Source organism: Marmota marmota, unplaced genomic scaffold, assembly GCF_001458135.2.
Source record: "Marmota marmota marmota unplaced genomic scaffold, marMar, whole genome shotgun sequence".
Classification (NCBI taxonomy): Eukaryota; Metazoa; Chordata; class Mammalia; order Rodentia; family Sciuridae; genus Marmota; species Marmota marmota.
Window position 1 is genome coordinate 26,566,144 of NW_025999982.1, and position 16,524 is coordinate 26,582,667.

At 37.5% G+C, this 16,524-nt stretch overlaps 1 protein-coding gene across 1 annotated transcript in view; it reads right to left on the reverse strand.

Annotated features, from left to right (window-relative positions):
• The window catches only part of Eys (eyes shut homolog), a 1,560,564-nt gene that overhangs the window by 65,190 nt on the left and 1,478,850 nt on the right, over positions 1-16,524 (reverse strand). Inside the window, 1 exon segment of the mRNA XM_015487393.2 lies at positions 11,739-11,921. Within this exon segment, the coding sequence (XP_015342879.1) occupies positions 11,739-11,921 (183 nt within the window).

Genomic DNA, 16,524 nt, shown 5'->3' on the forward strand with positions numbered 1-16,524 from the left:
CTCCCCTCCCCTCCCATCTTCTCTCTCTACCCCATCTACTGTAATTCATTTCTCTCCCTTGTTTTTTTCCCCTTTCCCCTCACTTCCTCTTATATGTAATTTTGTATAACAATGAGGGTCTCCTCCCATTTCCATGCAATTTCCCTTTTCTCTCCCTTTCCCTCCCACCTCTCGTCCCTGTTTAATGATAATCTTCTTCTCACGCTCTTCCTCCCTGCTGTATTTCCCCAGCCATGTTTTAATGACTGATATTAGTAACTGCAGAGGGCCAGGGCATGCAACCTGTGCTGTCACATGGGGCTCTGAGTTGAGAGAGGCCCTGTGCTTGGCTTTATGCTCTGTTGTAACTGCCTCAAACTTCTTAATGCTTTTCTCGTTGAATTTCATTTTGAAAGAGAAGTATGTGGAACAATCAACATGAATGGGAGGGGTATGTATATATAATTCAAATATTTGCGGTTATTGTTATTCCATGCACATGTGATGTTCCCCTGAGAACAGAATGCCACCAGTACTGAGAGTTCTGTGAGATCCAACACCAGCACAGGGTGAGGACTAGTGAGGAGAGTCTGAGGGTCCGAAGTCTGAGTGGGGAGAGTCGCTGCTTCCCATCTGTACTGGAACTTGCTTTAAGTACAGAAAGAAGGCAAAAGTTGCTCCTGTTACTTTCCTGTATTATTTATTTGCACTGGAAATTATGATGGAGAAGGAAAGGAAAAGGTAGGGAGAATATTTTCTTCTCAGTTCTTCCTTAGCCATCGGTAAGTTCAAAGCAGAGTTGACAGAATGTGCATACATCAGGAGGTGAATAAAGACAATTCCCTTAATTTGGTGCAGCATCTCCACTGCATGCATATGCTCACATGAGCTATGGAATGTTGATGTGTAATTTTGGTGTTCCTCCATATGGGTTAGATCTCTTATATTTGTATTTCAAGCAGGTATTGATCAATATAAAAATGCTACTAATTTAATGTTTTAATTTTTCTTAACTTGAAATGACAAAAATAGTAAGTAGAAGACATAAAAAAAGCTGAGAGATGATTGAAGAAAGGAAAATAATTTTTATTTTAGTACCTTTAATAACTTTTCTTTTTCTTTTTGGATTTTGAGCAAGGGATCTGGCATTTGTGTTGACAATGGGCCCCACATACTACATAGCTGTCCCTGAGGGGAACTCTTTGGTGCCCTCATAAAATAAAACAGAAAAGAAGAGCAAAATAAGAACTAGACTGACCTAAGCATCTGAGGCTGCTGTCAGCCTATAGGTGACTGAGATGAGACAATGAAATCTGTAGGTGCAGGAGATCTGCCTCTGATTCCAGGGCCTGTGCTCTCACCCAGTGTGTGTAGCAGAGAAAGGGAAACAAGCACCTGACTGGGTTGTGTTCCCCTTCCCCACTTTTAGCACCCACTCCCAAATCCTCCTATCTCAGAAATAAGGAGAGAAATATCTCAGATTTTTCTAAGGATTAACTAAAATTTAACATGTGATCATCATCAAAATGTGGACCTAGCACATAGTAGGTACTCAATAAATGCATGTTTCTTTCTCTTTCCTCTCAACTATGGCTCAGGCTTAGTTCTGTGTATCCTTTTACCACCCCATCCCAGCTTCATTAAAGTCCAGGAAGCAGGTAGTTTTGGTCCTTATACTAGACACTACTGCTTCTAGTTAACTTTTGTGGTCAGAGATAGCAGCCATTTTTTTTTTCTTAAAGCTACAGACCTGATTGTTTTAGTGCTTTACTCCTATCCCACCAAAAGATTTGGGAAGCTTAAACTATGGTGGTGAAATAAAATCACTTGAAGGCATGGTTTATTAGCATTTTATTTTATGTTTTGTGTCCCTTTCCTGGAATTTCTTATAATGGAAATTTCTTAACAATACATAATAATATAAAAAATGACATATTCTAACAGCCACTGATGCCTTAGAATAATTTCATTCTCAAATTCAATGTTCTAATAGAACATTATTCTACAAGTAGCTTTGGTAAATATATGGATATTTGTATTTTTACACTTGTCAGTTCACAAGGAAACAGGTGGTATGTCACATTTTTATTATTATATAGAGATGTTGAGGATTGACATGATCAGAGTTCTTTTCATGAAAAGAACTGGAAGTAAGCTCATTTGGGATGCAGAACACAAATTCACAGTGAATCTTAATGAAACCAGGCTTAAGAAGATTTTTCAGACAAGGCGAGGGATCCTTGTTGGATATTACTTCAGAGCTGGTGCTAAGAAGGAAGGATTTAGAGAGATTATGTTGTGCAAGTGGTAAGAAAGGGGACGAAGGAAACAAAAGGGGATGACTCTACATGAACAGTGGTTAAGAGCAACAAGATCCAGAAAGTGAATTAAAATCATTTCAGAATGCACAGAAATAAAACATTAGGTCTCTCTGGCTAGAAAGAACAGTCATAACTCAATTATACAAGTACTGTTAAGCAGAGAGTTTCAAAGTGGGGGCATTGTGGTGAACCATGCTTAGCATTGTAAGAGCAATTCATAATAGACTCATTAGGGGAGATCTCACGGGGGAAAAAGAGGAGATGCTGTGGTCAGAATAGCATCTGGCTTCAGGGTGGCAGAAAGCAGTGATTCACTAATGCAGACAAGGAGCGGTCTGTGTGAAGAAAGGGATATGGCATTCTTAGCCACGGGAAAGACCACAACAGAGAGAAGCATGGTGAAGGATGCTCCACGAACACTCTAAATGAAAAGAGCAAAGAGCTTGAGACGAAAGCTGTCAGGCCTTTCCAAGGGGTCTCCGATGGGTCTTAGAAGTGTGTGTTGTAGGAGGGGCATGTGGTGGTGACAGCAATCCATCCTAAATGCTTAAAACCTTAGGAAGACAAAATATTACAAAGTATTATAAGACAAAATATTTGTATCACAAGCATATGATTTTAACTGTGATGGTATTTTATTCCCTAAATTACTTTGAAGTGCTTACAGGATTCTTTGTTTATGGTTTGTTTTTAAACCTGAAGGTTGTGCTGTTTATATTAGCAGTTTTCCTAGCCTCTGCTTTAATTGGCCTATGTGACCAGAGGTTTCAGAGGAATTGTGCAGGCCGGCTTGATCTGAAGGAGAAAGGGAGAAAATGAGCAGATCTATGCGGCAACCCTGTCTGCTTTGTAGCAATCATGTGGAATTCTTATGGTGGGGAGAAATACAATGGCAGTGACAGTCATTAGAAATCTGGCTAGCTCCAACTTGAAGGAAGGCCTGACAAGAGTAGCTTTGTGGTTTGAGCCATAGTTTCATTATGAAATTCTCAAAAGGAAGACTAAGATTCATGTACAAAAGGAGTAACTCAAGCCTGTGTATTGGAGAGATTTTCTAAAGGCAACTGCCCTTTTGTTTCTATCATGGATTCTGGTCAATGCATTATGAATCATAGATCATACATGCTTGTGTTCATACCGGGACTACATTACCTCAGAAATCAGAACTACTGACTTGGGGAGAGGAGGAAGCTGCCTCTCCAGGGTCCTGAATAAGGGTTCAGAGTGGTTTGGGAGCTGTTCCGTGGATTGTTGGAAGGGGGCACATTAGGAGTTCAAACATTTATATCAGCTGTGCTGCGAAATCCATGTGTATTTCAGCACACTTAAGTCAATCCAAAGGTTAATGTTATGATTTTTAAACGTCATAGAAACTGGTAATTCTCATTCAGCTGATCAGTAACCCTTTTCTTTTTTATTTAGAAGAACAGGTTTATTAATAGGAAAAAGAACAGGTGTGATTTGTTATTTATTCATACTATTTCTCTAATGTGGTCAATATTTTCATGTATTAAATCTAATTTATCCTTCTAAATATGATAATGTACTTTGCAGAGTAGAGCAAAGTCCCCAACAGTCAAGGCCATGGGTGTGTGATCCCTGCGTCTTTGCTAGTGTGATGGCTCCCTTCCTTTTCTCTATCTTTTGAAAACAAACGGCAATGATAAACCCATCAGACTGTCTTTAACAATAACTCAGAGTGTTTTTAAAAGACATTTCCAAATGGATTCATAAAATTTAAGTGTCTTTTTCTTCCTTCAAGTGGAAGTGGTAGGTGGAAGTGACAATGTCAGAGGAGCCACAGAGACTGACGCTGGGAGCCTCCCACACTGCCCAGTCAATGGCCGCTAACTACTGATGGGAATTTTCTTCTGAGGGAATCATTTCTTGGGTGCATACCCTTTGTGGCCATTTTTGATTATAGTATTAGGGCTAATAAAGCCGTTGGATTTCTGAAAGAAGGAAAGTATCTTTTTATAAAATATTCTTGATTTTATAGTACAATGAAACTAACATAGAGACACCAAAATAAACTAAATCAAACTTTAGTTGACTCTTTAGCTGGCTACAAGAGTTTTTAGGAATAAAACTAAATTAGATACAAATGAAAAGTTATATAAGTGTGAAAGAGTCAAAACTAAGTTGATACAATGGGAAAAATGTGATATGCGTAAAACAAGATCCAAAAGATTGTTAAGTCTTTCTACCAGAACAGGATGGGTTTAGTGGTACAGTGTAGACATTTCAATAATTTTTCTCTCATATTAAGTGTCTAAATCAACATTAAGATGACTTGAGAGCCAGGTAGGATGGTGCATGCCTGTAATCCCAGTGACTCAGGAGGCTGAGGCAGGAGGATAACAAATTCAAGGCTAGTCTTAGTAATTTAGACCTTAAGCAACTTAGTGAGACCCTGTCTGAAAATTAAAAATAAAGAAGGATGTGGCTCAGTGGTAAAGTGCCCCTGGGTTTAACCTCTAGTATCCCCTCCCCCTGCCAAATGACTTGAGATTTGAGATTCTAGATTAACTCTTAAGGAATTTACAGTCTTTGTTTCTTTGTTTATCTTAAGATCTGTAAAATCTGCACAGCTTCTGATCATAGTGTCAGACTTTTTCACTGCTTGTTCTTTAACATCACAATTAAATTATAGATATTCTAGGTTTTTGAAAGCATCAGAATCAGGCATAGTCATGACCATGACGTCTCTTCATTTGCCATTGTGCACAATGGATACCATAGAATGTCTGCCTCATGGAATTAAATTATTAAAAAGCATGCAATGCAAACTGGCTACTGCAGTGGCCGAATTAAAATGGTGCTCTGAGTTACAGCTGTGCTATAAAGACTGTGGCACGATTGCTAGTAATAACAGATCCAGTGCTGGGATCTGTATCCATTCATACCTAAGAATGTGATAAAATACATTTTCTGTGTGACACATGATGCTTATTTTTATACCGCTTAGACTAGAAAAAGTGGCAAAATTCTTTTGCTGTCAAAGATGAGACCATGAAAATAGGAATGAAAGCATCAGTTTGTGGGTGAACTTGAATTCTCATAATATGGAACCACATGTCCTTGCTGGCAGGGTAGAACCAACATAAAAAGTGTGGGCTTGTAGTTGAGCGATATGCACTTGGCTTTGATATGCACTTGGCTTTGATGTGCACTTGGCTTTTTCTGTGCTCTGGTTATTTCCCTATGACATTGAGGTAACTCTCTGAATGATGCTTACATGTACATTTCTTCTGTAAATCTGAAAAAAGCTGGTGGGAGGACTTGCAAGGATCTTTGTCATTGCTAACTCTGAGTGCTGTTCAAATGTGACAATGTTTGTATCTTTCTCAGTGAGTAAAGAAAATTAGTTTAACTTCTTTGTAAACTATCTTTGCAAACTCAAATTATTTAACGACTTAGACAATTTTGACATTATAGTCCAGGATCTTTAATTGCATAAAAACTAAGTTTTGAGAGTTTGAGTTTGTCAGGAAGAAAACTGTCATGATTTTCAGTTCTCCTCCTGTGATTACTGAAGAATATAATGAACAGTTTTCTGTTGCAAAAGAAAAAAAATCAAATATGGGCACACACTGTCAGATGTTTATAGGGAGCCTCAGCTCTGTGGAGTTGAGAGACGTGCTCTGCTGAGGAACTGGCTACAGCCTGCTCTCTCATTCATCAGGCATCTTCCTTTCTCCTGATCAGTACAGGGCTCTCTGAAGAACAGCGTGGGCTGATTGCTTTTTGTGACACTCCCCACTTCATTTTTCTTTTTCTGTACTATAGATGGCATTCATTTCATTTTTTTCCCATAGAAAAACATCAAGTTATATTTATGTACTGTTATTTCTGTTACAGTTAATAACTAAGGGCTTGAAGCAAACAAGAAATTATTTGGCATGAAATATGAGGCAACCTTTCATAATTACAACAGCACAGAAGACCTACATGATGGAGACTGATAGAAAGCTATGCACATAAAACATTTAGGCACATACATCAAATTTCCGGAAAGTTAGATTTCTTTTTCTGAAAAATTCTATCACTGTATTAAACCTGTTACATATAGGTTTCAGGTGAGATTCTAACTTACATTTCAAGCAGGTAAATAGTGATACACATCTCCCTTCCCTTCTTTCTTTGGGTCCTCACTTCTACACTACCATCAAGATCAATCTGTGCCTACACAGGATTATTAGCTAACCAGGATAGCCTCTGTCTGCAGAGAGTCTTTTGGTTGTGAAAGAATCAATAAACATGTCATTATTGATTTCTCATCTAGTACCCTGTATGTGAATGATGCAGTTGGGGATACAAAAGAAATTGAAGCGTGGTTCATCTTACAGGGGTTTAAGATTAATCTTGCTGAGGGAGAAAATTATGAAATCAGTGCTATTCTAACATTTTTGATTTATGAAAATGGTACCTTCATATAGTTCAAAGTAGTGATTGTGCATGACAAAACAGTATGTAATCAGATCTCAAATGATGGGGTGTAAACTACAAGTACTACCCAGGCAAGTATTCTTTGTGAAGTGTATAAGGGGGCCTGAATTTATCAGAGAACATTGTGTGGATGGATTGTATTGGGAGAGGTGAAGAGCTCTAGTGCAGGCAATCCCAGCAAGATGAAGCTCTGAAGGTGGGATGATAGATTTCACATGGAAGGATCTGGCTGCTGGGCTGGGCAAGAGTGGGGCCTGGAATGGAAGAGAATTGAACTGGGAATGGTAGTGGGACTGCTGTAGCACTAATTGTAGACAGCTGATTGAAATGGGAGGGAACGACTGAGAAACACAATCCAGGGAGCATATCCCCTAACTTTCTTGCTGCATGAGATTTCTACTTTGCAAATTCCACCCTTTCCTTCATTTGTGTCCTTCTTTTCACACAATGATTTTTATGTTTCTAATGTGTTACATGTTATGCTAGATGCTGTGTGTGCACGACATGGTTCTTGACATGTCGTGTTAACAAGATTTTAAGAACATATATCTTCCCTCCCTAAACCAATGTTAAGTTTTATTGTGATGAGGACCATGAGTTTTTGTTTTTATTATTATTTCAAAAACTGTAGTCAATATGCGATAATCACCATTGATATGAAGAAGGAAAGCAATGGTTCTGGTTCTTAGATCCAGACAAATAATATAATAAGATATTATTGTTATCAGCCAATTATTATGGAATTAATTCTTGGAATTGTGAAAGACTTCAAAAAAAGAAAACGATCCTTTGAGCTGAGGGTAGAAGTGTTTTGGAGATACACAAAAGATGTGTGGGAGGCTCAGGAGGTTGGAACTGCCTGTACAAAACACAGACATGGAGGACAAAGTGACAGGATCCGGGATGTGCCCATGTGCCAATACTGGTGAGTGACAGGTGAATGAAGGAAGAAGAGATGGTGCGAATGGACAGGTGCTGGATAGACATCTTTATTACCAAAGAGCTTAGGTGATGTGTTATGATCCAGGTTGATTGGAAAGATGGGTTCTAACTTGTTAAAAATATCTCCAGTAGTAATAGGATAGAGGATAGAGGGGATTAGTGGCATGTCTAAGCAGGGAAACTGGAAAGGAAGTGATTGCTGTTGCAACCATTTGTGGCAGATAATCCAGGAGCAATGAAGGTACAAGGAGAAAATACAAAAAGTAACATGATAAAATGGACAGACCTTGGTGTTTGAGTATGGGGGATTAAACAGAGAGAAAAAACAGGGACTTTGTCCTGTTCGTAAGTGTGCCTCCAGCACATAGAAGAAGGCTTTGTATCTAGGTATCCGGTGAGTATTTGTCAAAATGAACACATTTTTTTTTTTTTAAATTCAGGCAGGCCTATTAGTGTTTTAACAAGCACCCTAATGTAATTCTGACATAGGTGCTAAGAGGGAAAAGTTCAGGGAGCTCCTGCATTTCCCAGGGTAGCAAAATGGTTGCGTGCCAATCACAAACAGAAGAAAGGTAGGAAGGGAAGACAATGTGTTCATCTGTGGACCATCGAGGGACATACTTGTTATTTCTAGAAGAGCCAAACTCTAAGACATTATAAGGGAGTAGGGGATAGAAAGAGAGGAGAAGATAAAGAATGCCAAATCAGACTTCAGAATCATAGAAAGAGGATTAGGTTAAGTAAGAGAGATGTTTTCAAGCTAAAAATTTTTGAAAGCATAGTTTGTCCAGAGAGTTCATGAGGATGAAAATTGACACAATCAATGTTCAGCTTTGGGGGACTCAGGAAAGAGTATCATCAGTGTTGGAAAATTAAGGACCCTTGTATTTTTTTAGGTTTGATCAGAAATTAAAGTTGCCTTACATTTTACATTGTTGTATATATGGTGGACTTCTGCTCTTTCTCTTTACCACAGAAAGAAAGGAAGCCTATGGAATGGTGATTTCAGTAGTAACAAATCTATTATTACTGAACAATAGCACCTAAATATGAAGATATCACTGTTAAAAATACTGACTTGGATCATCATTTTTTAAACAGAACAGACAATTTCAAATTAATGGCTAATATTAATCATGATGTTTTAAAGGAATATGATTTTTTTCAATTAATAAACTTATACTGCATACATTGATGCATTATTTCTATATAAGATATGATGGGCAATAATTACCTCAGTGCATTCCCATATGTGGCCTAATTTAGCTGGTTCCAAGAAGTTTTGAGTGGTCACCCTCAAATATAATTAGTTGCAAAAAAAAAGCTGGATGAAACTCAAAGCTTTTTGGTTCAAGAGGGGCTTGAATTTAGTGTTTGAATGAGCACCCCACTGTTATTCTGACACAGGTAGGTGTTCAGAAGTCCTACTTGGAGGAACACTGTCTTAGAAAGCTCTCTGCAGCCTGCATTTCTTCTTCGTGGTGTTCTTGTGCCCTCAGGTGGTATGATGTAGTACGGTGTGCCTCAGATTTCTCATTTTCACTGATTAGAAAATGGAAGTTCACTGTGTCTGCCTGTTATGTAGTCTTTATTTAACCCTGCTCTAAACCTATAAAATGCAGATTTTTGCTTTATTTTGAGAACTTTGAAGGAGTCTTTAGCTGAAGATGCCAAAAGATTTATCTGGTGGCAGTATTTTCATAGGCCAAGTGTTTATCCTTTCCTTGGGTTCTCCCTCTGAGTATCCTTAAGGATTCAGGAGATCTATTTTAGAACAAGGCATCCCCAGAGTCTGTGATGCTTATTTGAATTTTTTATTTGATAGTTTTTAGCTACTAGGAAGGACACCGCTAATACATATATAATGAAGGGCGTGTAGAGTAAAAGGGTTAAAGGTAGGAATTCTTTCTTTCTCTGCTTCCTGTCTCCTGGCAGTCACTAAATAGATACTTGTTAAAATCGCACCAAAGAGTTTTTGTGGGTGATATAGTCCCAGCTGGGATATATTTTGTATAAATGAGGAAAGAAATTTATAACTTTGTAGCCTGTTACAAAGGGTTCATGCACTAAATACAGGACAAACTATGTTCAGAAGAAGTAAGGCTTCACCAGAGGGGTGAGAGGACCACAGCCATTCAGGAAATGCTAATGGAGGACATGTTATTTGAACTGGAAGCCCCCAAGAATGGCTTTTCTTTGGGAGCCTTTGTGCAACTGTGCTGTTGACTTATATATCATTCAATTTTATTTGTTCTTATTGTGTTTCTTTGATTCTTTTGTTCAATATGAATTATGTTCCAGGTATTGTGCTGAAGTGTGGGGATATGAAGTTGTGTAAGACTGACTTAGTCTCTATTTATATGGAACTCCCATTCTGGTAGTGAAGATAAGAAACAACTATATAAAAAATAACAAAAGAAATACAAATTGAGATGAGATTTATGAAAGAAACAAGTAAAAAGCTGAGGTAGGAAATAGGAAATAACTTTGACGTGTAAGATAAGGACTATTTTGTAATATGGATGGTGAAAACCTTCCAGAGAAAAGTCAAGCTGCTGTGTCTTTTGTGTCCAATATTATTTTAATTGCTTCTCATGTATTAATCTGCTAATCTTCTCAATTCTTTTTTTAAATGTTTATTTATTTTTTAGTTGTAGTTGCACAGAATACCTTTATTTATATGTGGTGCTGAGGATGGAACCTCGGGCCTTGCACATGCTAGGCGAGCGCTCTACACTGAGCCACAACTCCATTCTCAATTCTATTAGGGAATTAATTTTATTTTACCTGAGTAGCAGGTCAGAAAACTGAGGCACTAGGACATCAAACCAATTGACATAATTTATAAGTAGTGGAGACTGGATACAGGTTTGCACTGCCAGGCTGTGGAGCCCACTGTCAAGACAGAGCAAATAGCTGGCAGGAAGCCTCTAAGGCAGGAAGGCATTAGATGGTCAAGGCACTGGAAGAGGACATGTAGTGGGGAGCAGAGAGATGATGCAAGTAGCCTGGCTGTATTCTGAGAACCTGACCAGGGTCTGCTCATAAAGGCCCTTTGAGAATATGGTAGGGAGTCTTGGATTTTATTCTAAGCATAGTGAAATGCCACAGGTGTGTTTTAAACAGGATTCCAACATAATCTCATAAACTTTTTAGGAGGCAATTCCTACTACAATGTGGAGAACGCACTGCAGGCAGGAAACCAGTTAAGAGGGCTCATTAGGGTTCAGGATAACATTGGGAAAGTGTTCTGCATCCTCAGATGTGGTGGGAGCTGATAACCTACACTGAGAATTTGGCTCTTTTCAAACATGTGCTAATCCAGAAAATCGTATTTGGTATCAGGAGATAGTGAGTTAAAAACAAATCAAAATCAGACTGTATTATTTTCCCTAGTAAAATAGAATCACTAATGGTTGAAAGTTCTTTTTTGTATAATATGTTGATTTCACAGATGAGAACATCTGAGAAGGTAAGTGATTAATTGCTTTACTGTTAGTTGCAGACTTGAAAATAAAACAAATGTGAATTTCCTTGACCTAACACACGTAAAACTGTTTTCTACTTAAGAAAGACAAATTTAACTTCTAAGTTGATTTCCCACCAATGGTAAGGCACTGGAATACTTTGTGATAGGTCAAGTGCTTTCTTAATTTCTTGTCCCTTTCATTGGTAAAGGTTTTCTCTGAGGACATTCAACCTATTCTCTTTTCACAACATGCTGCAAAGCCATGTTCTTTCTGAGAACTTCCCTTCTCTCCTCATATATGGAAATCAAAACAGAGAAAAGAACAAGTCAATAAATTTACTTCCCCTGTGATTTGGTCACTGCCTCTGTCTTCATGTTTGGCTCTAGTGTGAACCAGGAATTCAGAAAGGGTCAGAGAACCACTGAATGCTTCAGACTATAAGGAACATGCTAGAAAACAGGAGGAGGCTGCAGCTAGGCAAATGTCTTCATCCATGGCCAATGAGAGTGTCCCTGAAGAATATTTAAAGTATTCTCCAAGGAGAGAGGCAAGTCCTACAGAGGTCACTTAATCTTACCATGGCCTTTTTGTCCAGTATAAAATATCAAATTGTTTTGCAGTGCTGAGTGGTTGTTTGCCAGTTGAAACTTCAAGTGGAATTCATAACTGAAGCTTATGTCTGAAACCCGTGAATAAGCCAGGAATGAAGTGTATCCAAAGGCATCCGTGCCACTGAAGCTGGGCTGAGTAATATTAATAGCTGTGGAAAAACCCAAATCAAACAATTAAAATAAACCTGTACATGTAGTTATAAAAAGAAGGCTATGTTTTGCCGATGCATCTGGCTGGATAGTCTGTTTACTATCACAGTAATTATATTTAAGTACCCTTCAGCATTGAGCAACTAAGTGACTCAAAGGGGAATTTTAAAACCATAACAAAGGAAGTGCAATGTTTTTAGATCCTGCATAGAACCCTTTCACTCACATACCCTTTCTGCATAATGAAGATTTACTTAAAAAGCAAAGCTCTGTGTTGAGAAACTCAATTTTAGAAAACAGAAAAGATCACTGGCAGTCAACGTATTTGCTCAGGTGCTTGGTAAACACGATCTGGCATCCAAACACTGGATATGACTTAGAAAGAAACTCACGACTTGGAACAAACTGTGCTTCTCTAGTCCTGAACCTTTACATGAGCCAAAGCAATTCAAGGACTAGTGTGTACTAGATGGAGTCTAATTGAGGAGTGCTATTAGCTATGTATTTTCTCTTTTCTTCCTGCCTCTATTCTTACATCCAATTCCCCTCTTTCATTGTTCTTTTTTTTCCCCCATAAATAGTCTCAATTGGCTTTTATTTTCCTACCCCAAGAGGACCACAAGAAACAGGAAGGGGGATGTGGAGCTCCACCCCTGTCTTTTATGGACAGTGTTCCAGGATTAGTGGAATTTCCTAGGATCCATTTTTATTGACTGGGACATCTGGACAGAGGGAAGAAGAGCTTCTTTTGATTACATTATGTTATTTCTTTCTTCTCAAGAGATGTTGGATCTCCTGGGAAGCTGTAAAACTAGATTTTTTACAAGCCTTAAGAAATATTCTCACGCTGGTACCTAATGCTTAAAACAAAAGATACTCTTATGTCTGATAGTAATTGTTTATACAGCAAGTAACTGTGCTATCTCAGGAAAGATGATTCTTGTTATCAGAAAATTTTATTTCTGTTTGTTTCATATGAATATTAAACTAGAATATTTGTGTGGAATAAGCTGAATACTTTATTTTGATATTTTGTTAAAATCTTGGTTTATATCTTGAGATAAATGGCATAGGGTGAGTGTAATTTTATCAAAACTTGCCAGAATGTGAAGTAATGTTTTTGAGACATGTTAGCTTTTCTAATAAAAGAATTTTGTTTGTGTTTTAAACTATTTCCATCAAGTACTTACTTTCAGTTGTATTGTGGGTAGGTTGATTGAGGGGACATGAGTCATACATGAGGCATATTAAAATAGAAAAAAAATACTAACAGTCTTCCAATCTTGACATTAAAAACAGTGAAAACAGAATTCTACAATATTTTAATATTAAAAAAGAAGAGGAATGATTATTGTTTCATTTTAGCATTTCTTCCTGTTAATAATTAATGAATCTACTTAAAGATCTTATTTCATTTAGGTTAAATTGACAATAAAAAAAAGTCTCATGTATTTTACTGTTAGATCCTGTACTTTGTGTCACAGGACACAAAGATGGTGACACAGGATAAGAAAATACACTCTATTAAGCAGCTAGTGTCAGGTCAATAAATTTATTCAGATTGTACTGGACTAAAAGTTGAGGTTCAGCTGTGAGCAGTAATTCACCTGGTAGGTGAAGGGAAAGATAATTTCAGGTAGAAGGAGCAACATGTTTTAAGGCGTGACGTCTAAAACTGCATGTTGTATTCAGAGAACTCATGAAATCTGCAAATTTTAGAATGAAGTATAAAAGGTGAAAGTGGAAGGAAAGGAAACAAGGTAGACAGAGGTCAAATCATGAAGGGCTTCATATTTTCTATATAATCCTTAAGTAATTGGGCAATGATTAATTACTTTTTAGAAATTCTACTCTATGGCTGGGTGCAGTGGTGCATGCCTGTAATCCCAGCTACTGGGGAGGCCATGACAGGAAGATTGCAAGTTCAAGGCCAGCCGCTGCAATGTGGTGAGATCCTGTCTCAAACAAACAAACAAACAAACAAAATAAATAAAAACAAATAATCAACAAACAACAACAACAACAACAAAACAACAGAAAAATACCACTCTGTGGAAGAAGTGTGAAGCTCAGATAGGTGGAGAGAGCTGGAAGGCTAGCCTTTGATCCACAATAAAAATAAAGACTGGTGATATTAAGAAATGTAACAAGAGTGAAGCTTATGCAGAATCACAAAGACAAGACAATTCATGAGAAACTCTTTGGAAAAGGAAGAGTGTGTTATTTAAACAGTTAACTAACAAAAAATGTATCATCAATGATAGTATCAATCAGAATCAAATCCAAGACACAATTTTATCCTATCAAAAAGAAGTACATTTCAAGATTGAGAATAACTCTGCCCAAAGGAGTGACTCTGTCACATGTCCAGCAATTTTAAAATCTGGGCTTGAATCATGGCTTGGCTTGACTGAGATGGGCTTAATATGAAAAAAGAATGTGAACTATCTTATTAAAAATGCTTTTAAAAATTGTTTTAGTTATACATGGACACAATATTTTTATTTTGTGTATTTATTTTTATGTGGTGCTGAGGATGGGACCCAGTGCCTCATATGTGCAAGGCAAGCACTTTGCCACTGAGCCACAATCCCAGCCCTTCAGGGGTTTTTATATGCAAGAAACATTGGCAGAATAAATTATATTACTAAAACAAATTTCACCTGTTTCTTTTTACTTTAAAAATTGTGGCTACTAGAAAAAAATAGTCACATTCTACTTCCATGCAATGGTACTGTAAAGAGAACCGAGTGTCTCTTGTCAGGTAAATTCTTCCTCTAAACTCTTAGTTGTGATTTACTTCAAGGGACTTTTTCTTCAGCAACTCTGAGCCTATAAAATGATAGAGCCACTATGGGGGACAATGGGAGTCAGGAGAAGGTGTCAAAGGTCATAAACCCATCTCCCACAGGCTTCTATGTCTTTATGCACACTGTCTTGATTCTACTGAACTGGGCAGGAGAACATGGACTAACCTGGATTAGGAGAAAGAAGGTTTTCAATTTTACAAATCATTCTTTCCAGTTTCTTAAAAGTAAGACATTTATGGTCTTCAAACAGGTGACATTTGTTTAATGTGGTAAATCTATTATACAAATACCCAGATCAGACTTCTGGAAGCATCAGTCATCAAGTTAGGAGATTAAACAGATAATTTTATTTGGGGGTTACTAAAAGCATATTTATTTCTTTTATAATCTCTGGCTGCTTCATAACTCCTATATGTAAGCTCATGCATTATTTTCCAGTTCTTTTAAAGTTATAGCAATGAATTGGGAACAGGAAGAAAGAAGGCAGTTGCTGGAATTTAAACTAAACATTAATTGTTTGGTATGTGGAAGAAGGCAGCTAAATCATTAGCAATGTCCTGGAAACATTTCATGCATAGTCAAAAGTATATTAACACCATGTAGGGCTATTAAAAATTCTAAGAATCTCAAGTGAATGGAGAATGTCATAATATTTTCCATAGTATTAAAGCCTGAAAGGATAATCTTTTTGAGACATGTTATAATATACCTTCAGAAAACATTTTAGGAAATATTGCCACAGAAAGGTTATAAAATCCTGTTTCGGGATGTTTATTAAGGAAAATTTTTCTCCTTCCCAATAAAGGCAGAGAAATAAGATATCATTATTTTAAATACAAGTGTTTTTTTGTTTTAAAAAATATGCTGCAGTTAGTTCCTTGTCTTAATTTAAATTATGAAGTACATACAAAAGTGACCAACTTGAACTATTGAGCTGTGGGAAACAGACAAGTAGCTGGGATTTCAAAGCTCTTTCCCTCTGCTCTGTGCTCTGATGCCTCCTGAAGTCTGCTGACTTGGGGAGACCTGAACTGCTGTATCTCAGTGCTGGGGGCCAGGGTGGCAGGAATAGACAGCTTACCCTTCCTGTGTAAACTTGGGCAAAGTATATCACTTCACTGTTTTAGTTTCTTTGTCTGTACAATGAGGTAGTAAGAATGCCTAACATTCTGTGAAGAACAAGAAAAGTACATGGTGGAGGGAAACACATACCTGACTAATCTCAGACCTCAAATGGGCAAAGCTCTTGTATCAGTCCTGCTATCGTCTAAGGCTTCCCAGTGGAGTCACTTTCCCAGTCTTTACGACAATAGTTTCATTCTCTCCACTTGAACATATAATATTCCTTGTCCTATTAATTAAATGACCTACTTATTTCACAGAGAAAAATAAACCCTATTGACAGAACTACCATACCCTTTTACCATCAAATTCTACCACGCTTGAATCTTGCATTTCTGTCTGTATTCTCTAGAACCTTCCCTCTGATTCCAAGAGTGGTCTTCCTGGTATGGAACTTACTCCTCATCTGTTTGACTTCAGAAATCCAGGCCTGTTTCCCAGGAGACACCAAGTTATTATTCTCTATTGAAGTATCCTCTTAAACATAAAATATGCTAGAATATCTCCATTTTAAATAAAAATCTTCCCTTTGCTCCATGTTCCCTAGTAGCTATGGCTTGTTTTATTGCTCGGGTCATTGCAAGATGCTTCTAAAGAGTGTCTATATTGACTCTTTGAAAATCCTACTGCCATTCACTCACTTATTCTTTTTTTTTTTTTTTTTTTTTAA